The 22,790-nt window shown below is 44.7% G+C and overlaps 1 protein-coding gene across 5 annotated transcripts in view; it reads left to right on the top strand.

Annotated features, from left to right (window-relative positions):
* Positions 1 to 22,790, top strand: part of Dock5 (dedicator of cytokinesis 5) — a 179,004-nt gene that overhangs the window by 51,563 nt on the left and 104,651 nt on the right. For 3 of the 5 annotated variants that reach the window (XR_010057823.1, NM_001372012.1, XM_039093339.2), the window contains exons 3-4: positions 15,688 to 15,728; positions 21,959 to 22,014. Coding sequence is in view for 4 of the 5 variants with exons in the window: in NM_001372012.1 (NP_001358941.1) it covers positions 15,688 to 15,728; positions 21,959 to 22,014 (97 nt within the window). In the remaining variant the exon portion in view is untranslated. The remainder of the gene's footprint in view (positions 1 to 15,687; positions 15,729 to 21,958; positions 22,015 to 22,790) is intronic. The other 2 variants (XM_039093338.2, XM_063274295.1) reach the window with 1 other exon arrangement.

Genomic DNA, 22,790 nt, shown 5'->3' with positions numbered 1-22,790 from the left:
TGGGTATGCCCAGACACCAGAATCAAGATTTTTGCCACTGGATGCAGAAGAGTTAACTGCAGAGATGGCTAGGGAGACACACAGACTCAGAGCATCAGGCCTGTGGTAGATGGCAGGAAGCATCGCCATTTCGGGGCTGTCTTTTTCTATTTGGTGCCTAGCATTTCCAGGTTGGGGGAGAATGAGGGCAGGGCTTTGTGGTAGTACCGAGACTCTCTGAGAGAATTAGGTCAGGACTATCACGGCAGGTCCTGCTTGTGTGTGTCTGTTTCCTCCAGTTAGCTTAGGCTTGGGAAGCGGTTCTGTCCAACCAGAGCAATTCTTAACACTGTGCAAAGCACAGAGCATGCCTGCATCTACCTCCCATCCTAGGAGACCTCCTCCAGGAATCCACATCTCTAGTCCCAAACCCTGGAACAACAAAAGTATATCCAAGCCACTAAGGCTCCAGAGCAAGGCAGAGAACAAACTTTTGAGCCCAGTTCATTGCAACCCAGTGAAAGTTAGGATTAAGAGATGGCGACAGGAAGCTAGGAAGATTTTTTTCCCCTTAGAGCCAAGCTTATTGGGAAAGACACTCTGCATTGGTAAATTCTGGGACAGTGTCACCTACAAGCCTGTGCAGATCTCCAGGTTAAGACTGGTTGATTCAAGAAGAGGGAAAGATGGGAAGCCTAGGGGAAAAGGAAGCAGGATTTGGCAATGATGAAGCAAGTTCATCTGCCGGCTTGCATGGGGCGCTGCTGTCATGGGTCCTTACACCAGGCTTTGCTTTCCATTCCATACAGCTCCACTGTAGCTGTTAGGCTCCCATGGGCAGCAAGTAGACGGGGAGGGCCATGTGGACTCTTCCAGCTGTGTTCCTGCTTTAACTATCACCCTCGGACCTCACTAGCCATGCGTTAGGGCTCTGCTTATGACACCTGATGTACATGTTTCAGGACTCTTGTGTCTGGAAACCATAGTCCTCTTAGACCTTACTAGATCAGTCCTTTGTTAGAGGGGCAGGTAAGCAAATACTGTGCTGTTTGTGGACATACTTTTCCACTGTGCAAGTAAAAAGCACACGTTCAACTTTGATACCTTCCACGTGGGCTTAAAGAAGTATATGCTTAAGGATCATTGAGAACTAAGTTCCATGGTGACATTTGGATCCAGATTACTTGTACCTGTTTTTCAGGCTGCTGGGTGCTAACTTTTTGTCTGCCTTGTTTGGTTACTGTGTTGAGTTCTTCACCATGATTGTAGTTTCTGTCTCTGTAGAGACGGGAATCTTTTCGCTCTATACAGTCTCAAACCTGTTTTTACCATATATATGCCTACTGTTTTAGAATTGTGCTAACCATCTCATTTGAAGCCCTGCTTATTAAGCCTTTTATCACTGTCTTCACCCATGCTAAAGCTTTATGCCTTACTGAAATGACAGCCAACTCATTGTGAGGCTCAACTCTCTAATTTTTGTCCTGCTGGCCCCATAAGGTCCTTAGAAATGCTACTCTAAGCCACTCCGGCATCCTTTCTTACATCAGCAAATGCCCCAGGCAAGAAGCCACCACAAGTGCTGGGTGGAAATTCTTCCCTCTTTTCATGAAAACTCTTTCGTCTCTGTGTCTCTCTCTCTTTGTGGGGTGTGTGTGTGTGTGTGTGTGTGTGTGTGTGTGTGTGTGTGTGTGTGTGTGTTGAGGGTGGTGAGGAGGGGGAGGGCTTCCTATTTGCCCTATAGATCACATCAGAGAAGAATAGAGTATTGATGTTGATGTGACATAAAGTTAATACCACCCCCAAAATGCATTCTTAAGATTGTTTTCTCAAAAGAGGTTGGTTTGGAAAGTTTTTAATGTGGCTCTAATATATTTTGTGGTAGCTATTTGAAGCACGCTGTTCTCACAGAGTCCGTATTAGTAGTGGTTTTGAGTACGTTCACTCTTATACTTTGTCTGGTGGATCTCCTATCTAGAGTGCTTGGGACTGGAAGTCTATGCTTTCAGACTGTTCTGGATTTTGGAATATGCATAGTGAAATACTGCATAGTACCTAGATGTAAATTCATCTCCTTTTTTTCCACATATGTCTTCTGCACATAGCCTGGAGATAATTTTATACAGTGTTCTAAATAATTTTACTATTGCATGTAGTCCACCTGTGAGATCATACCTGTGAGATCACGCCTGTGCTCAGAACATGTCGACTCTCGGAGCGTTTTGGATTTTGGAGTTTTGGATTAGGGATGTTCATGGGGTACTTACATGAAACGGACACAGAAATCCCATCTGTTTCCAATCCTGTGTAACTGAGCCTCCAAATCCCAGCCCAAGGTGCTCCTAGTGTATTGCAGCTCTGTCCAGTGTGCCTACAGGAAGTGCTGCATGCAGTGAGCACCACCCAGAAAGCCTCATTGGCATTGCATGATGGGGATGGTCAGGCCCAGCCAGCAAGAAGAACTCTTGTACTTGTTACCATGGAGCATTTGAATGTCAGTCGCAGAATGCTGGGCTCTTGGAGAAGGTTGTCACCTACTGGGTTTTCAAAGTGGACCTGTGTCCTGGTGCAAGTGAGGAAACAGAACACATAGAGAGTGAATAACTCCAAGTGACATGTCAGTTTCACACGGATTTTGACATTGGATTTTTCTTTTCCCAATAGTGTTTCTTTTACTGGATTCGTTTTTAAACAGTGCCTGCCGTGTCCAACACTCAGGGGAAGGCTCTTGTATCTTAGTACTTTGAGTTCTTGGCTTGAGTCTTGAATTCCTTTTTTACTTCAGGCAGTTGAAGACTCCAGGGCAGGAGTGCTTTGCAAACATAAGACCTGCAGGAAATGCCGAGCAATGACTTGTGTGCGTTCCTCCTCCCTGCTCCCATCTTCCTTTTAAACAAATAAACAGAATGGAAACGCCCATGGTGCTGCCAGAGAGAATGCCAGGGCAAGGCTGGCACCATTTCTTGGCCTCCGGGGGTTTATATCTTGCAGCTTCCTGTTGGTGATGTGGGGACTCTCCCTCTCTGCATTCTGCCCTACCCCACCTTTGAGACAAGCATACCTGATATCTGTGTGCTGTTCTGGCATGGAGCTGAGTCCTCCCAGACATTTTTCAGCCCACAACCCACAACAGAATGCCACTGAGGACTCTCCATGGCTGCTTCCTGCCAGCTGGTTCCACGAGTTAGTCCCCAAGAGCAGAGTCACAGCTGTCTCCTGCTTAACCTCCAGGTGCTCAGCATAACTTCTGACATGCTGTAGGCCCTCAGCAAAAGCCTCGAATGAATGCAGGTGAGGTAAGAGATCTGCTGCCCTCTACAGCCGCACGAGGATTTGCTTAGTGCATATGCTTTTGTTTTTAATCAGAAACAGAAGCTTTATTAAGATTCAACTCAAACGCCACACAGTTTGCCAACACACAATCTACGATTCCGGGGTTATTTACTAAGCGTTACTATACAGGGAGTTGAGCAACTGCCAATCACGGTCTACTTTCATTACTCCCATCCCCTCCACTTGTCAGGCATTTGCCTGGCTTTAGGCAAACACATACCTGCTTTCTGCTTCTGTGAGTTTGTTTGTGCTAGACTTTCATAGTAATGCAGCCAAGCAGTGTGTGGGGGGCTTTGTGGCTGACTTCTTCTGACTAGTGCAGTGTTTTCAGGGTTTCTGCACATTATAGCAAGCATTAGTACTCCATTTCCTTTTCTTTCAGTTAGCACCAGTGCATGGACACACCACAGCTCATCCACACATCGTCAGATGATCAGATGGATATATCGGAGCTGTTTAGATCTTTCAACCATGATGCTGCTGTGAACTCTCACAGGCCAGTTTTGTGAGGATGTGTGTGTTGGTTTCCCTTAGGCAGACACCAGGAGCCATGACTGCTCTGTTCTCATATTCTGACTCTGTATTTAAATGTTCGAGACACTCCAAGACTGCTTAATCTTTGACTTTAGACTTTAGTCTTTAATGAGAGAGCCACTCTCAATTGTCCCCTGGATCTTGTGACCACCCTTGACCCCAGCTTAATATGTTACTTAAAGGAGAAAGAAGGAAGGGAGTTGATAGAGAGGCAGCGCACTGCTTCTCGTTTGTAGTTCCCCGAGCTGTCTGTCTTCAGAGACTGTGAGAGAAGAGAATGCTAGCTGAAGCCAGTGCCCCTTGTCCCTCCTCTTTGGCACCTGTCTGCCTATCGTTGGTGCTGCTGCTTTGCTTCTTAGACCCTGGAAGGTACAAAGCACGCATCCTCCCCCATCAATGTTCTTTTCTGCCCCAGATCTGTGAGAATGTGGACAGAGACACTGGGCCCTCAGCTACAGTCCCCTTGTAATTCTTAGCCACACCTGCTCCACACCTACCATGTGCCCAGTACATTTAAGCACAGGAGATGTCACCTCTGGTCCAATGAATGATAAACCAGCCAGCTGCTGCCTCTCGTAGTGTTTGCCTAGACAGACAGACAAGACAAGAAAGTAAATACAAAAATAGACGCTCACTATGGGGAGAAGACGGTGATGTTGCTGAGAGCACAGGGGGAAGAGACCGATGGAAGACTGTGTTAGATTAGGGAGTTCACTCTCGGCTGAGTTAAGTGTCCCTGGACAAGGCTCTTCAGCTGTCACAGTGTCTCAAATGTTCCAGCGACTCATTGACTTGGAAGTGATCAATTAGAGAGCAGTGCATTGAAAAATATGAGTATTACATTATAAGCATAAGGTGTCAGCTTCTAGTCACCACAGAGTGTTTCTTTCCTGTGATTAATCTATGTGACTACACATGGCTTCGAGCCCAGGACCTGCTGTACTTCTGGCCTTGGCTTTCTGTGCCGAGTTCATATCCATTGATTGACTATTTATTGGTTCTATAAACCATTCACGTTCTCAGGAGCACAGATGGCTGATATTAGTAGGCACTCTAAGATCGCCAAGTAAAATGGTGTCTCAAAGGTGTTCTGGGCTCTGAGAGGCAATCACAGAGTGAAGCTCTGTATTCAAAGTAAGTTTTAAAGACTAACATAAATATTTGGACAGGAGTTAGGGATGGGGGCAGCCCTGGAACTTTGAAAGGAGTAAGAAGGGTGGACATTCAAGGCTTCCCTTTCTTTACATGTCACTTTTGTATGGAACAAGGCCAGTGTAACTCCACCCAAATCAGAAAGTCCATTCTCATATGCAGGCTGAGCGTCCTTTATCTAGAACTCTTAGAAGCAGAGGATTTTGCTTTAATTTTTTGTTTTATTTCCATACTACATACATATCATAAAACATTCTGGGAACCCAATTGAGAACACAAAATTCATTTGTGTGTCATATATACCTTTTACACAAAACCTGAAGGTAATTTTATAGAGTATTTCTTTTAGTGTATCTACCTTTTGAGTGGAACCTGTCCCATGGTCTGGAGTGTAATTTTTTTTACTTATGACTTCATTCTAGAGTCCAGCAAGTTTTGAATTTTAGAGCCTTGCATTTTGGATTTTTTAAAGGAATGTTCAATTTGTACAACAAAAAGCATGAGTGCATGCGCGCGCACACACACACACACACACACACACACACACACACACACACAAGTGCTTCAAATTTACTAGATGAAAGGTGCATTAGATTCCTCCATATATCTGTAACACTTCTATTGCCATCTTTGTCAAGATCCTGGGAGGTTTGTTATAATTCTTAATCCACACTGTCACTGTGACCTAGTCATAGAAACAGCTGCCTTTCCAAATAAATGGCACTGAGCCCAGCAGCTCGGAATCTGTCTACAAGCTCTCCGTGCACACTTTTGGCTATGGCTTGAGAAGCAGGTCAGGCATTATGGTGTTTTGATGAGGGTGCATGCGGGCGTGGTCGATTCCCACATCTGCTTGACCTTTATCCTCAGTGCAGCTTGTCATCAATCACACCTCTGGGAACATCCTTTCCTGAACTGTGTTTTTATAAAGACAGCGTGTGGTAGTAGGAGTGTGTTTAGGAGAGAGAGACCTTAATTAGATTTTAGAGCCATTGAAATGTCTTCTCTCAGAACGAACGTGGATTTCAAGTGTGGGGTGTGTGTGGGTGTGTGTGTGCATGTGGATATGCATGTGGTATGTGGGGGGGGAGGTATAATTGCACACATACATTTGAAAGAAGGCGGCAACTTCTATCAATGCCCACCTTTGTTGAGACAGGATATCCGCTGGGATATGAGACTAACCAGTTAGGCTAAGCTGGCTGGTGGGCTGGCTGGCTGGCTACCTCTGTCTTCTGCCAGTGTTGATAGTATAAGCGTACACTGGTACACTGCCAGCATTTCACATGGATGCTCTGGAGGGATCTTAGGTCATCATGCTTGTGTGGGAAGGACTTTACTAACTGAGCTATCCCCCAGCCTTTAGATGAAGCCTTCTACAATGGAGAATGCCTTCTATTTTTTCTTTCAAGATACGGATTGAATATGCTCCTGAAATACATCCTAACATGTTATTTGGACACATGTGTCTGTCCAGCCTTCTGATGGAGAATTTACAACTCTTTCCTGAGTAGTACCCTCATTCCATTCGCCACCATGCACAAGGACTTGGCATTTACCCATTTGGGCAGTTGCCTGTGAATCTACAGAGACAAGAGAACCTGGAAACAAAAGAAGTTTCTGGAATGCCTCAAAGGAATGCTCCCAGCAGCAACCTGCCCAGCTGATTTTGCTCTCCAGGGATGTTGCCTAGATCAAGGGATGGGAAAGAGGCACGGAGTAGTAGGACAAGCTCCTTGTACTCTGCCCGTGCCCTTGATTGCCCGGCCGTTCGCCTTTTGTAAAGAAAGAAAAAAATGATTTGTAGAGAGCGGGTCCCCAAGTGGACCAAGATTCACTTAAGGATTAAGGACATGGAAATCAGAGTGAACACGTTGATCCACCTGGAACAGTACTGTGATGGCCCCCAAGGCAAGGCATGTCCCTTTTCTGACACTGGACACATTTGGATGTGTCACCTTTTGTCTGTTCACTGTGACTTGGCTCTCCTTCTGGAGGTATCCTAACATCTGGAGCAGATCTCTCTGCTTGTCTATGGAGTTACTTTTAGTAGAAAATAGAGATTTCTGATTTCTGTTACCCTCTGTTCTAGGTAAGCAGAAAAAAAAATCTTCTTGGTGTTTATAGCCAGAGTTAGAGTTTATACTGGAATGGCCATAAACGCAAGGGTGTGTGTGAATTCGATCTTATTGAAGAATGGCTTTTAAGAGAGTGATGCTTTATGGTATTAGATTGGTAGTGACTTCCAGAGCCCAGCATGTTCTATTAGTGAGGGAAGCAAGACTTCGTCGCTGACAGTCCTGCCAGCTCTACCCACTCTCACATTACATTTGTGTGGTTTGCAGGTACAGACTATTTCACACTCCATCCAATCGTCTAATCGAGGCCAAAGAGACTTTGTGTTGTCGTTAACATAAGCACCAGATGTTTCCTGAGTGTCTGATGCATGCCAGGCTCTGCAAACAAGAATTCTTTTTAACTTTAAAATAAACGTTGAAGAGGCTAAAGAGATGGCTCGGTGGCTTAAAACACGTACTGCTCTTCCAGGAAACACTTTTGCTTCCCAGTACCCACATCAGGTGGCTTCAGAAATGGAAGTGCAGCTACGAGGGAACTAATGCCTCTGACCTTTGGACCCCTGTATTCACATTCATAGACCTACATGCACACACAACACATATATAATTAAAAACGATAAAAAGTAAAAAGTGAGCAAAAGTGATCCATTATATCCATGCATGAAATTGTCAAAACAGATTTAATTAACTAAATTAAATTAAAAGAAGAAAGTTGAAGCTGGGTTTGACGGAGCATGCCTGCAATTCCAGGAAGCCAAAGCAGGATGCTCAGGAGTTCGAGGCTATCCTAGGCTACATATCAAGTTTTAAGCCAGCCTGAGCTAAATGATGCCCTGTCTCAAAACAAAAATGGAATTAAAGTAGAAAGCAATAGTGTTTCTTGATCAGATAGCATGTGTATTTCTCATGTTGATCAGGTCCAGGACTAAGGTTGCCTCGTCTGAAAGACTGAGTTCTGAGTGTCCAGTTTGCTGTCCTCACAGCAAGGCATGGTGGCAGCTTGATGTAAGGGGTAAACAAACAAACAAACAACCGTGTGTTTACCTATGCAGATTGCATATTTATTTTTATGTAGCTGTTAGCTTTCAGGTGCTTGGAATCCTTCAAACTCAAGCTTCCATTGTTGTCCTTGCTTATCAAAAGGCTGATGGATTTATCCTGAGCAAAGAAGCAACAGAATGGCATTGACCTCTGGTATTATTATTACATCCTTTGAATTTTTTTTTAACTTTGCAGCTTATTCGTGAAAGCCCTGTGCCTTTCCATGTAAACAGCTGAGACTCAGGGTACTGGGAGGCAGCAGGGACGGATGAAGGTGGGCCACTGTCCTCTGTAATGAGCGATTTCATACTGAGACTTTCTCCATCCGGTGAGGGCTGGCACCCAGCTGGCTCAGGATCCCCGGAGGTTCAGGGAAGTCTCTGTTTTTGAAGGGTAGCTCACTGGGTTCTGGCCCTGGAAACTGACATGTTTACCTGGTCCACAGGGGTGCAACCTTTGACTCTGGCCCCTAATTAAGCTAGCTAGCCTGAGACAGTTAAAGGAAAAACAACAGGATTTAGCACCTGCTCCTCCTGTGTGGCTGCTGCCTCCTCTCTGCCCCCCTGTGTCATGTGGACGCTATAAACAGCAGCTCCCTCCCTGTTTCCTGGCTTTTCATTTCTGAGAGGATAAACATAATTTATTGATGTTTTATATGTGCATGAGCAGGAGAGCACGCTTATCTTGTGATGGTGCTTGTGAGGAACATTCTGTAAGTCACACATTGAACCATTCTTCGATGCCCGAAATGTCTTCAGCATTCCCCAGTAATTGCCTGAGTCTGGAGCACATTAATAACACGCTCTTTTGTGAACCAGAGTCTCCCATCAGTTCCATTAAAAGACCCTTTGTATTTGGTTGCTTGTTTATGGATCTGTTCCCTTCCTCCTTAAAGATGATGCATCCACTTCAAGAAGCGTTTTATGTATAATGAATGAACGGCCACATGAGCAGTATAAACCTCAGCCCTGATGGGTCTCCTCAGAGATCCTTTCAACCACACTTTCCTTCATCTGCTGAAGTCAGCTTTCCGTCCGCTCATAGGCTTTTATTCCTTCTTGATGTGAATCCCTGCTTGAAATGTTGTTTCTGTGTAACTGTGAGCTCTCTTGGTTTTCCTCCTTTGCATTATAAAGTAAAAAGTAGGGCAGGGGAAAAACCCCATGTCTTGGTTTCCTAACATGCTGATTGAATAAACGAATTGCGGTCCGCACTGGAACATCTAGAATAGTACAAACTCATTCGAAATCAATCTGGGAGCATGCCGGGAGTAACTAGGATGGATAATGTCATTGATGAGACACAAGGCAAAAGTAAAGCCACAGAGAAAGGTGTCTTATTTTTCATACCCAACTCAAACTCATTTTATAGGTGGTGGCAAATAAAAGTTCTCAACCACATATGAGTGATTAGTTCGTAGAGTAGTTCTCACTAGATAATTTTTCCTTCCTTTCTCTTTCCTTTAAAGACATCAGATACCAGGGCAAAATTTATATGCTGCAAAATGCACCTAGATACACAGTAGAATAGGTCTTATCAGATGACAAAGCTTGTATACCTCATCCCAAGGGTCCCGAGCTTCTCTCTTACATATAATGCCCCAACCAATTGGTTCTTATCTCATTACCAATTATTATTTCTACCTGCTAGTCAACCCTGTGTTAGTGGCGTTATACATGTCAATTGTTTGGATTCCTTCACTCACTCATAAGGTTTTACCTAGGGAACTTTTATGTCTTGTTGAGTAGTACTCGTTACAGAAACGTGCCGTGGTTTGTTCATTTAGACATTGCTGTGTGTGCCTTTCATTGAATCCTGCCTTCAGCTTGAAAGAATTAAAGAATCAGTAAGGGTTCTTGTAAAGCATTCTTCCAAGTGTAAGTTCCCATTTACCTTGAGTAAATTCCTAGGCATAGGAGTATTACTAAGGGTAGGATATGTGTAACTTTAGAAGAAATTATCAACATGGTTAAAGAGAATTGTTGTAGTTGGGGGTTTATGTTGTGATCAAACTCCATGACCCAAAGCAGCTTGGGAGGGAAGGATTTATGTCATCTTCTGTTAAGACACCACTGTCCATTATGGAAGAAAAGTCAGGAGAGAAACTCAAGGCAGGGACTTGGTGGCTGGAACGGACTGTAGAGGCCATGGAGGAACACTGTTTACAGGATTTTGCAGCCTGTTTTCTTACACAACTTGGAACCGCCTGCCCAGGGGTGGCACCACCCACAGTGAGCTGAGCTCACCCTCATGAAAATTTCACAGGGGTTTGCCCATGGGCCAATCTTACAGAGATATTCTTTTCACTTAAGATTCTCTCTTCTCAGATAGGTCTAGATTTGTGTCAGGCTGACAGAACCAGCAAGCACAAGGGCCCAGTTACTCCTAACCCTTGCTAACTGTGGGCACAGTCAGTCTTTTTGACCATAGTCATTCTAGTGGGTATATGGTGGTATCTAATTGTATCTTTTAAAATGAAAGGTATAATTCCGTAACACTCACTAGATTTAAGATATAATTCAATGAGTTTTGACAAGTGCATGTCAACAGGAAATGCAAGCAGAATTAATCTACTTGTCTTAGTTACTCATTCCATTGTTGTCATGAGATATCTTTGCCAAAGCAACTTAATTCGGGGGTGGGGAGGCGGAGGTGAAACCCCATTGAACTGGAGACTTGCTTGTAATTTAAGTGGGTAAGTCCATGGCCATCATGACAGGGAGCAGGCAGGCCCTGGAGCAGTGGCTGAGGGCTGACATCTCATCCACAAGTTGAAGGGAGGGAGGGAGGGAGGGAGGGAGGGAGGGAGGGAGGGAGGGAGGGAGGGAGGGAGGGACACAGAGACAGACACACAGAGATAAAGACAGAGAGACAGACAGACACATTCACAGACTGAGACTGACTGGCCCAGGCATGGGCTTTTGAAACCTCAAAGCCCACTCTCAGTGACACATTTCCTCCAACAAGACCACACCTCCTAATCCTGCCCAAATAGTCAACTAGCTGCAAACTGAAACATTCAAACTCATGAGCTATGGGGGCATTCGTGTTCAAACCTCCACACCATCTTAGGACCCCTCCCACCCCAGCTTCCCTATACACATTGTCTTATTTCCCTCTTCAGCCAGCTCCACACTATAAAAATAGACTTACCTGTTGTTTTAATTTTACCTTTGCCTGGAGTTATCCATATTTTTGTCAGTTGAAAATTATACCAGTTGTAAAGACATATAACTTTAAACATTTAGAAAGTTTTAAATTATATTTTAAATTGCGTGTGTCTGTCTGTCTGTCTGTCTGTCTGTCTGCCTGCCTGCCTGCCTGCCCTCCTGCCTCTCTATTTGTCTAGGCATGCATGTGTCCCAGCATGTATGTGATGGTAACGGGCCAAGGTGCCAGAGTGTGTTCCCTCCTTCCATCATGTGGGTTCTAGAGATTGAACTGAGGTCATCAGACTTGTTGGCAGGCGCTGTAACCTAAACGCCGAGCCATGTCTCTGTCCCTAGTTATTTTTACTAGTCTGTAATGAAAACCATCAGTTCCTTCTAACTCCTCCTCATTTCTGAGACATTTCAGTTCTTTCCAAAGAACTCTTTCTAGTCTTTTATCCAACTAAGAATTAGCATTTCCATCTTCCACCCCATTAACTAACCTGTTGCTATGGAAGATCACAACCTAGCCCCTCATATATGCCTCACCAATGTTGGTAACCCAATATAGGTAGGTCCATTGTAGCCGTTCATTTCTAACACATGTTGTTTGGATTACTGTGCCTCTGTGGTTCTGGTGGTAAAAGGCAGGGTCCTGGTCACATGTTTTTGCTAGATTTAATCCCTCTCATCCTGATTCTCTCTGGGCTGACCTTTGTTTCATATCCTGGTATTTGACAGAAACGATTCCCTCTCAGTGACAAGGTCGCCATTAAATGACGCTCATCATTGTGATCCTACTTGGGCTCTGAGCTGCCATGCCGGTCTGACCCCTCTGATTTCCCGTCCCCCATTACACATAGCTAGAGTTCCACGTCATACCTATAGGACTCAGTTGCTCAGGAAGGGAAGCCTAAGGGTCAGGGTATGCTGCATGTGCCTTCTACCATTCTCCAAGGCTTTCCCTGTTTAAATCTTCCCATATCGTAGGGTAGGAAACCTCTATGCATCACTTGCATAGGCCCAGGAGCCAAACACCCTTTCTTCCTCCCTGTTTGCCCATTGCTAGTGAAGCCATGAGCAATTCTAGCTGTTTCTAAATATAGCCTTGGTCATCTTCTCATTGCTTCCCCTTTTTCCAGTGTACCCACGAGTCTCCTCCCCGCTTCTGCTGCTTCTCACCTCCCTTCGTCCATTCCTGTGTAGCATCCAGAACGACTGTTTTCGTTTGTCTGGTTTTGGTTTTTGTTTTTGTTGTTTTGCACAGGACATGATGATGTTAAGCATTCTTCTCTCCTCTACTCTTTGCTGTCCTACTTAGGCTAAGGCTCGGGTTTCACACGGTATTTGATACTTTTGCCTGGGGTGACACTTTTGCCAATTATTCAGTGTCACCAGGGATCCTTTGAGAAGCACTAATTCTGAGCTTGATGAAGAATATTGGGGAGGTGACCCAGGCATCAGTAAGTTACCCTGGCTGCTCAGGAACCAAGTAAAATAAGTTTCCCTGGTGAGTCTAATGGGTGCCCGGGACGGTGGCCCACACTCCTGTCTGACCTATGCTTCCTGCTCCCAGTCACCCTCTCTCACTTTGAGCTTTTTCTGTCTTTGGGCAGAGTTCTTGCCTCATGGTCTTCTCATTAGATTTGCTCCTATTGGGAAGTTTGTTTCCCAGTCATTTTGCCCTCCTGAATCCTTTCAGTTTCTTAGACTGATCTGTCTTTGATCATCTTATCTAATCAAATACCCATGTCCCCAGACACTGCTCTCTGAGTGCATGCTCTTAGCACTGCATTCTCAGCTCTGCTCATTTAATGAATCTATGTGATAACAACTCTTCTCCACAGTTAATATTTGTTGAACTACCACAGAGGAAAAAGAACCAGGTAGGGACACTGTTAAGTGGTAGCTACAAAATACACAGCACCATCCCTGGACAAGTGAATGAAGTGGGCAGATGGTAGAGTCTTGACCAGTGAAGATTACATAGAGCTAGATACACCGAGCCAGTTTGCCCATGGAATTAACAACTTTGATAGTTTCCAATGAGAGGAGATGTTTTTATCCTGGACTGAGGCAGTCCTCGAGACACTGAAATGATTTCTTACTCCAGAAGCCCAACCCATTTTGTCATGGTAGTTGTAATTTACTTTTTGGGGGATTTATTTCATTAAAATGTAGCTCAGACTCCCCCTCTGGCCTGTTGTTCTCATTGTAATTACCTGATAATTTAAGAACATACCTGCCATTTCATTCTCCCTGTTCTCTGCTGAGACTAAGGACTACTTCCTGATACACCCTTTACTGTCTGTTTGCATTGCAATGTGTTCTGAAGGTTAACTGCTGCCTTAGTTAGGGTTTTACTGCTGTGAACAGACACCATGACCAAGGCAACTCTTATAAGGACATTTAATTGGAGCTGGCTTACAGGTTCAGAGGGTCAGTCCAGTTATCAAGGTGGAAACATGGCAGCATCCAGGCAGGCATGGTGCAGGAGGAGCTGAGAGTGCTACATCTTCATCTGAAGGCTGCTAGCAGAGTACTGACTTCCAGGCAGCTAGGATGAGGGTCTTAAAGCCCATACCCACAGTGAAACACCTTCTAATAGTGCCACTCCCTGGGCCAAGCATATACAAACTATGACAACTGCAAACTCTTTAATTATGATTTTATATTAGGTGTTGAGGTATAATAGGAAAACTGTTCTTGTTGGTATTACAACCCAGTTTTATAATATAGGGCTTGCAAACAACTGTGCACCATGGTCATAGCCTTTGGAGTTAGTAGCAAGCATTAGTAGTTGCATTCTTAGCTCTGACAGACATTAATACCATCAAACTCACAGCTGTAGACTAGGTGCCTACCGTCCCTGCTGCCAAAGAAGATGAGTATTCACTGGGACAAGTCTAGAATCATAATTTTGTTCATTTTTCCTAGCAATTATACATACACTGTGATTCTAGAGACAAGCTCTTAGAAGGTTATATGGATATCCCCCCTCCCAACCCCCAGATGACCTGTTTAGGAAGCATAATTTTGTGATGAGTGGCCGTGTGGAACTCCATTTATAGACATGCAAGCTACCTTCTTCTTGGTAAGTGGATCAGTCTGTCTTGTGACTTCTTGGTTTTATAGGGCCTGAAAAGTAAAAATGTCCTCACCTGCTCTTTCTCAGCGTGGCCTCCTGCTCTGCCCTTGATCCAGGGTGATGTTGAAGCCAGCCATCTGCCCAAAACTGTTTTTCATATCTTAGCAGAGTCAAGAATACAGAGGACCGTAAACCCTTGAGTCATGGGAGGTGTATTCCAGCTTAACTTGATTTCTTGCACATTGGCTTCCTAAAGTGAGACCAGTGTTTTCTCAACCATGATGCAGACTATAATTCATACCAAAGCCCCACCTGTCCACCCCCTCTCCAACATATAGCAAATTCTTTAAATTTTTTGAGTTTCACTGATGATTTAAAATTTGTGAAAACATTACTCTGTACCCAAATAGATTAGCTCAATCTTCTTCTTGTAACATGTAAAAACAGAGTATGAGACTATTTTCTGATTGATCTTATATAACAAACATGAGGGAGCTCTAGAGGCCTACTGGCAGATGCCTGAAATTCTAACTACAGATTGTGTCTATTTACATGATTGTGTTTACAGTAGACTTCCCGAGGCAAGATGACCACTGAGCACATTGATGTCTTAGGCGGCCATGGCTATAAAAACAACAACAGCAACAACAACACCCAAGTGTTTAGTCATTTTATACTTGTCTGTGGACTCCTTAAGTTGTGTAGTCCACGACAAATGAGAAAATGTCTCTATATAAATACCTTAGTGAAACTTTACAGAAGAATTAAAGCTTGGTGTGGTGTATGGTGCATAACTGTCATCTCAGTATGTGGGAGCTCAGGCCAGGTCCCCCACAGGAGCAGCAGGTGTTCCTAACTGCTGAGTCATCTCTCAGCCTCCTCCGTGCAAAGTTTAAGTCTTCTGGCTAATAAGAGAATATGGCTGTAAAATCGATCTTTACTGTGTAAGAAACAGGATAGTTCACAGTCTAAGGCAAGTGGTACTTAGTCTTCCTGATGCTGGGACCCTTTATCACACAGTTTCTCAAGTTATGGTCCCCTCCCCCATAAAATTATCTCCATTGCTACTTTAAAACTGTAATTTTGTTATTGTTATGAATTGTAATGTAAATATGTGTGTTTCCCTGTGGTCTTAGGCGACCCCCGTTAAAGGGTCCCAAGCACTTGCCACCCACAGGTTGAGAACCACTATTGTAGGTTCACTGATAGTCATCTCTTGGTTTTCAGCTGCGGATTGCTGAGAGAGCATGTGAGTGTGTGTTACTGATGCCTTTTTGTCCTCTCAGAAAGCATAAAATGATTTCTGTTCTCTCCCCTCTCTTACCCCGCACAGGCTGGTACAGAGGATATGCTCTCCAGAACAGATCTAAGAAGGTATGGCACACTGTTCCGTTTCGTTCTTCCCCTTCTGCCCACCAGTTCTGCGTTGTGCTGTGGGGATGCCTTTATTTGCTGTCTCTAGTGCTAGTTTGCTCTAGATTCTTCCTCTGATCTGAAATCAAATAAATACTTTGGCCACAGTGCCCGAAAGCCATAGTGTATGATCCACGGTTGTTCCCAGCTGCTGGCTCCTGCTGTCTCCTCTTGAAGCTGAATAAGGCAGCAGGACAGTGACAGTGCTCTAGGGACCTCTGTCAGGGAGGAAGGGGCAGGACCCACTTCTCCCTGTGTTCTTTACTTCCAATCATACACTGCCAGAACTGAAGGGTCAGGTCACCTGACTCATCCCATCAAACCAGAGTAGTGGTTTCACACTACGAGGCCCATGGAGTAACTTGGAGGCATTTTAGTAGATTTTAACCAATGTGTAACAGAAAAGGCTGTAAAACAGACACACTTGTGACACATTTACTTCAGATATCTATGTTTATCTATTTACTTATTTTTTTATGTGCATACACTGTAGCTGTCTTCAGGCACACCAGAAGAGGGCATCAGATCCCATTACAGATGGTTGTGAGCCATCATGTGGTTGCTGGGATTTGAACTCAGGACCTCTGGAAGAACAATCAGTGCTCTTAACCGCTGAGCCATCTCTCCAGCCCCTTATGTTTATCTAGTTCATAGTTTTTATTGCCTGTCTGTGTGTGTGTGTGTGTGTGTGTGTGTGTGTGTGTGTGTGTGTGTGTGTGTGGTACTGGACTATAACTGTGTTTGTTATGATTCACCATGGGCAGAACTGGGGGAAACACTGGCCTGGACTGTTTCCTTTCGCTGTGTCAGGGCAGTTCATCATCAAACTAAACAAAGCCTCCTGGCTATGTTAATGTGCTCCGGGGTGTGCTGTGGACCCTGTCAGCACTTTTCCTTTGATGTTGCTTGTGGAGCCTCATAATGTGCCAGCACTTTTCTTCTGCAGGAACGTTGATAGGGCTTTATTATTACACAGTTAGCTGGAGTGCCAGTAGCAGAGGGTGAGAAAAACTTGAATGTATCAGTGCAGAAAGAGTAGAAAAACTCATAGTTCTTACTCTTTGACCACACCACAAGCCAGATAGGTCCATGCAGGTTGGCCAGTGAAACCCCTAGATCTCAGTAGACCCCTGCCTACTAGCTAGAGGTTACAGAAACCTAAAGACAAGTATGGCTGAAGTTGATGACTCTTCAAGCTTAGTGTTTGCTCATTTGTGTACACACACAGACACACAGGTTGTTCACTTTGATGATCTCACAGTCTAACAAAAGAACATTTGTTGTCCCTGCAGGTGCCAAGTCCCCCCTGGGGTGTTCCCACTATGCCCTAGTGCTGAGCTTTTCTGCCCACAGTCAGAGCCCTGTGCCACATGCCATTTCCAACTGGGTTGGTTTTGCTTCTTCTCTTGCTGATTCAGCATCCCTAGTTTCCCAGTAGAGATCAGTGTGGCAGTCAGATGTGTGTCATGATGAGGGTATCATAAGATTGAAGGCCTGGGGGTGGGGAGGGAGCTGGTGCCTGGCATGCCCACTCCTGCTGTGTGTGGGTTTAGCCCTGTCACTAGTTATTTTTACTCACCATTGTGGACGTTGGGTTTCTTGGTTTTTTTTTGTTTTTTTCCAGAAAACAGTAAGAGTTAATGACTTGGCTGGCAGAATGGCTCAGCAAATGAAAGTGCTTGCCTCTCAGACCCAGTGACCTGTGAGTTCAATCCCAGAATCCCACAGTGGGAGGAGAGAAGCAACCCCTGAAAGTTGCCCTCTGACCTCCACCAGAGTTCCGTGCCCCACCCCCAACCACCACAAGTTAACAACTTTTTGCTCTGAGTTTGTGAGAGACAAAGACCATCCAGGTCACTTTATCCTTGTACCTTTCCGGTTTTAATTTAATATACAAAAAGATGAACTGGAGAACTTTTCCAGACAAATCCTAAGAAACATCAAGGACAGCTGGGGGTGGGGTGGGGGTGGGGCATCTGGAAGAGCACGCCTGTCATCCCAGCTACTTAGGAGACTGAGGCAAGTTCGAGGCCAGCCTGAGTAACTTCGTGGCATCCTGTCTCCAAATTATTTGAATGGCAGATACTACCTAGCATACAAGAGGCCCTGAGTTTGATCTTACCACCACCACCACCACCACCACCACCACCACCACCACCACCACCACCACCACAATAACGACAACAGAACCAACAACCAAACCCAGTAGGTACTGTTAAAAAAATGTCACAAGACCTTTACCCTATATAAGGATTTGTTCCCGCGTGGAAGACCTTGTCTTTTAAGGCATTCTGTGTTTTCCTAATATGTCTGCATCCCTCTAGCTCATGGTGCCTGCCACCACTAATTGGAATACTAAATTCCAGTGAGTCTGATTGGAATACTAAATGGTCCAGTTAGCATCACCTGAGCCGTGTGTGTGTGTGTGTGTGTGTGTGTGTGTGTGTGTGTGTGTGTGTGCGCCCCCTATTCCTGGGATTCTTTTGTTTGTTTTGTTCTTAATTAAAATCTTCTTCAAAACCTGTGATCTTAAAAAGTTCACCTTCTCGAGAAAACTATTTCAGTAAGAGCTCCTCTGTCCTTTGTTAAAGAAAAATACAAGGCCACTTGTGATGGCCCACACCTTTAATCCCAACATTCAGGAGGCAGAGGCAGGCAGATTTCTGAGTTTGAGGCCATCTTGGTCTATAGGGCTAGTTCCAGGACAGCCCGGACTACACAGAGAAACCCTGTCTCGGGCAGGGTCGGGGAGCAGGGAGCGGGGAGAGACATGAATAATTTGGCTGGACATTGATGTGTTTTGATTTTTTTTTAAACTAAATTATCTTTCCGTGTGGGTTGCAAGAAACAACGATGGAATTAAAGACATCAACCTTGAATTTTGCTGGGTTTGTGACATCCCTTCATTATGGGATGCATCCTGATATGGAATGCTGCCCTATGTTGGTCCCTCCTTTTCCTGTCTTAAGGGAAGAGCTACTTGAAAGGCCTATTGTTTTGTGGAAATTATTGGTGACATTTGTGAGCCAACCTAGCCATTTAGAGTGGCGATGAAGGGAAGCTAGTGGCTTTTACAAGGCTGGAGCCTTGAAGAAATTCATCCTTAATCTTGGCAGGATCATGAGTGTGTGGACAGGATAACAGGGAAAATAATTAGTTGAAATAAAATAGAATCATTTTATTCTAGTGAGTAGGTTGCATCGAGAAAAGAAAGGCAGAACCAAGAGATGGGCTGCATTTTGGAAATTCGAGACCCAGGTTGGCTCTGGCCTCATAAGAGAAACCAGATGATTATAAATGGCCTAGTGCCACCATGACACAATGAGGCTTGCAGACTACAGCACAGTGGGATGACAAAATGCGTGAGCTCTGAATGTCAACACGTTTATGCCTGAGTAAATTGTCTGCAGCGGTCAGCATCGGGCTCAAAGTCATCGTTGGCTTATATTTCCAAGTCCTCTGGCTTGGCTGGCTCCCAGGGATTAGTAGGGACCAGTCACCAGACTATGAATTCAGACTTTTTTTTTCTTAAACCTTCTTGATTTGCCAAATGTTTTGCCAGAATTTTTCTTTGGATTAGCAGTGTTACATTTGGGGGTTTTGTTTGAGAGAGACAGAGAATACCCAGGTCACTCAGTTCTCAGTCCTTTCTTTTCTTAGTACATAAAAAAAGTGAACAGAAAACTCTCTCAGACAAATCATGTGAACTATCCCGAACAGCAGTGCACACCTGTCATCTGAGCTACTTCAGAGACTGAGGCAAGTTCAGTTTAAAACGTCCCACATCTTAAATACATGTTCTGTCCCAGAGCTACACACCTAGCTCAGTGATGTCATATAGCACATACATCTGTGCTTGTGTCTATGCATGTGTGTACGTGCACATACACACTCACGTGCCACAGCCTGAAGGTAGAGGTCAGAGGAGACTTGGAGGAATCAGTTCTCTCCTTCCACCCTGTGGGTCCTGGGGTTCAAACTCAGGTTGTCAGACCTGGTGGCAAACACGTTTACCCACTGATCCAACTTGTTAGCCCATAACTACTATTTTAAACTTATTACTCTTATCCCTTCACTCTTTTCAGGAATTCTTCACTCTTTGTGAAAGGCTAGATATCATAAAATGTACTGTTATAGTCATGTATGGGCGTGCATATGTGGAAGCCAGAGTGTGTGGCCCCAGTATGTGTTCCTTAGATGTCATCCACCATGGTATATTCTGAGACACATTCTCTCGCTATCCTGGAACTCATTGGTTCAGCGAGACTGGCCGGCCATCCAGCCCTACCTCCCTAGCTAGGAGATGACCAGCTTGACCATCATGCACAGCTTTATGTGAGTACTGGGGATTGACTCAGGTTCCCAAGCTGGCATGACAAACACTTTACCAAGTGACCTATCTCTCTAGCTCCAGTTTCTTTAGGTATTAGTGACAGGTCTTTTAAAAGATATGACTACTTCCAGATAATTTCAATAGGAAGAAGACATTTAAACACTGTCAATTAAACATATTAAAACCGAGAATAAAAACATATTACACTTGAAAGTTCTGTAATTGGGCAGATCCTTAAATGGGCAAGGTGGTGGGCAAGTGTTCAATCATGTATTGACTAAGAGCATTTTGAAAACGGATAGAGCCAAGTATACGCAAACCCCTTATAACAGCGTCTGGTGTGTCTCTCACTGTCTCCATGTCACCATCAGAGCTGTTTCCCTTTTAGATATTAAGGTGGCCTTGTGGCTTCAGTGTAATAATTGAATTTGTGTTTCATTGTTACTTAATCAATCTCCCCCAATCACTCTGTAACCTGTGCACCCGAAGAAACTCAAGGTCACCTTATCTGTATGTGTAGCGTTGGTCTCATCAATGGAGGGACCTGACAATGCCTTCTCTCTAATGCCTCACCCTGTCTAACTGAAGAGATGGGGCCTTTCGTTTCTGCCTAAAGCAGTTGCAGGATTCCCTTTGTCGTCACCACGCCGAGATCAGCTTCATCCCTGATGTTCTGGCCATTCGCTGTTTTGTCAGCAGAGGAAGTAAAAGGAGAAAGTATTACATCGACAAACACAGTGCATGAAACTGGCCACAGAAGCAGATGCTATCTGAGTCCGCTGGTTCCTTGTCCTATTAAGGATGACAGGGTGCATGCACATTTTCAACTGTGGTCCCGTAGACTGTGGGCTGCCTCCACCACCACCTGTGTGGTCAGCAATCCCTGGCATGTAACGTCCACAGAGAGCGTACCAGCCCTTCTATGAGTAAGGCTAGGAGTAACTGAGCTAAGGTGCCGGCTGGTTCATCTGCCCTGCCATGTAAACGGTTCTAAAGCAAAACCCGGTGGCTCCTTCCCTGTGTGGCTTCTTGAGAGTATTGTGCAATGAGGCACAGACTTTTGGTATTCAAGAGAACTCACGTGAATGGTTCCTGCCGACTGAGAAACCTCTTCCTTCCTGCAGCTCTCTGGTTCCCACCCAGTGGTTTTCAGCCCTTCCCTTGGCTTGGGACCTTTTTGTACTTTCTTTAGTGAGCAGTGTCATAATATAGATGTAGAAATGCCTCTTGGGGTTGTAAAGTGGAGAAGCATCAGAGACTATGCAGTGACGAAATGGTCAGGTAGCTAAAAGTGGTGTGCACTTGTCAGTGACGGCACTGATGGGTATTTCTGTAGGAAACTAAAGTGTGAGCTGCTCCACCTCACTCATGGATGCACCGTGTCTCGTGGCCTCTATACAGATTCTAGGTCCTCAGTATTACTGATCCTTGTCATTGTTGGGTTTCTGAGCTGATGGGACCATTTCTACTCTTTATTTTCAAAACATCCTGTCCATGCATCCTGAGCCCAAATCTTTTTTTTTTAAGATTTATCTTATTTATATGAGTACACTAGCTGTCAGACACACCAGAAGAGGGCATCGGATTCCATTACAGATGGTTGTGAGCCTCCATGTGGTTGCTGGGAATTAAACTCAGGACCACTGAGCCATCTCACTAGCCCCTGAGCCCAAATCTTAATTTCTGCTGTTTCAGTGTTTCCATCCTTCCTCTGTTGGAATGCAGTTGGTCATTATAAGTGGTGCCCTGGCAACTCAGTCAGGAATTTCCTTTTGTCAAAGTGTTTGAAACCCGCCTTGCAGTATTCATGCTCTTGACTGTTTTTACTGTCTGTATAATAAATGTTCTCTTTCTGTAGGGCATTTTTCCTGAAACATACATCCATTTGAAGGAGGCAACTGTGGAAGATGGAGGGTGAGTTCCCATCCAGGATGACACTAAAGCAATGGAGATGTAAGATGACCATGAAAGAAGGACCTACCCCCATTGATGTCTTTCTCCTCTCATTGATTTCACTTGCTTCATATAATTCTTCCCTCTGCCTTCTCTTTTGAGAATTGTTCCTCCATGATACCTTTCCCCAGAATAGTAAAGACAGCAATGATGAACTCTGAGGGCTTCCTGTTTCCTCTTGGAGTTGCTAATTGCTCACTGGGAATGTGAATGTGAGTCCATGTGGACATCTGGGGAGGAGGGACATCAGTCTGCCCCCTCTGCTCTGAACCTGGAATACATCATGAAGTTGCAAGTTCACCTTGGAGTTTTCACAGCTTCCTGAGGAAGACACTAGTGATACACTTGGCATGAGATGCTATGGAAGCAGTGAGTGGGAACATGCTTGTCCGTGTCATTTGTCCTGCAAAACGTAGAGTCTGTGGCACCTGAGGAAAACAGGACACTCAAAACAGGAAGAGAGAATTAAGAAGTAGAGCTAGATTCCATGGCTGGTGCCAGAGAGGCTGTCCCAGAATCCTGGAACTTCTGAACTAGATGGACATTATTGAGACATTCCAAAGCTCGGCACCCACATTTTAAGACAAGGGGTAGAGAGGTGCTCAAGTTTTCACAGTAGACCCAGCACTTTGAATATTCTCCTCTATCTTCTAGAGAAATCCTCTTCCCAGTGGGCCATTTTTGGGCAGCTATGGAGTGTCACTTGTAAAGGCCAAGTAGGAGCCCTATTCTAACTG

Source organism: Rattus norvegicus, chromosome 15 (assembly GCF_036323735.1).
Source record: "Rattus norvegicus strain BN/NHsdMcwi chromosome 15, GRCr8, whole genome shotgun sequence".
In the NCBI taxonomy this organism is placed as follows: Eukaryota; Metazoa; Chordata; class Mammalia; order Rodentia; family Muridae; genus Rattus; species Rattus norvegicus.
The sequence above is the reverse complement of the archived record's forward strand: the minus strand, read 5'-3'. Positions and strand labels throughout refer to the sequence as shown.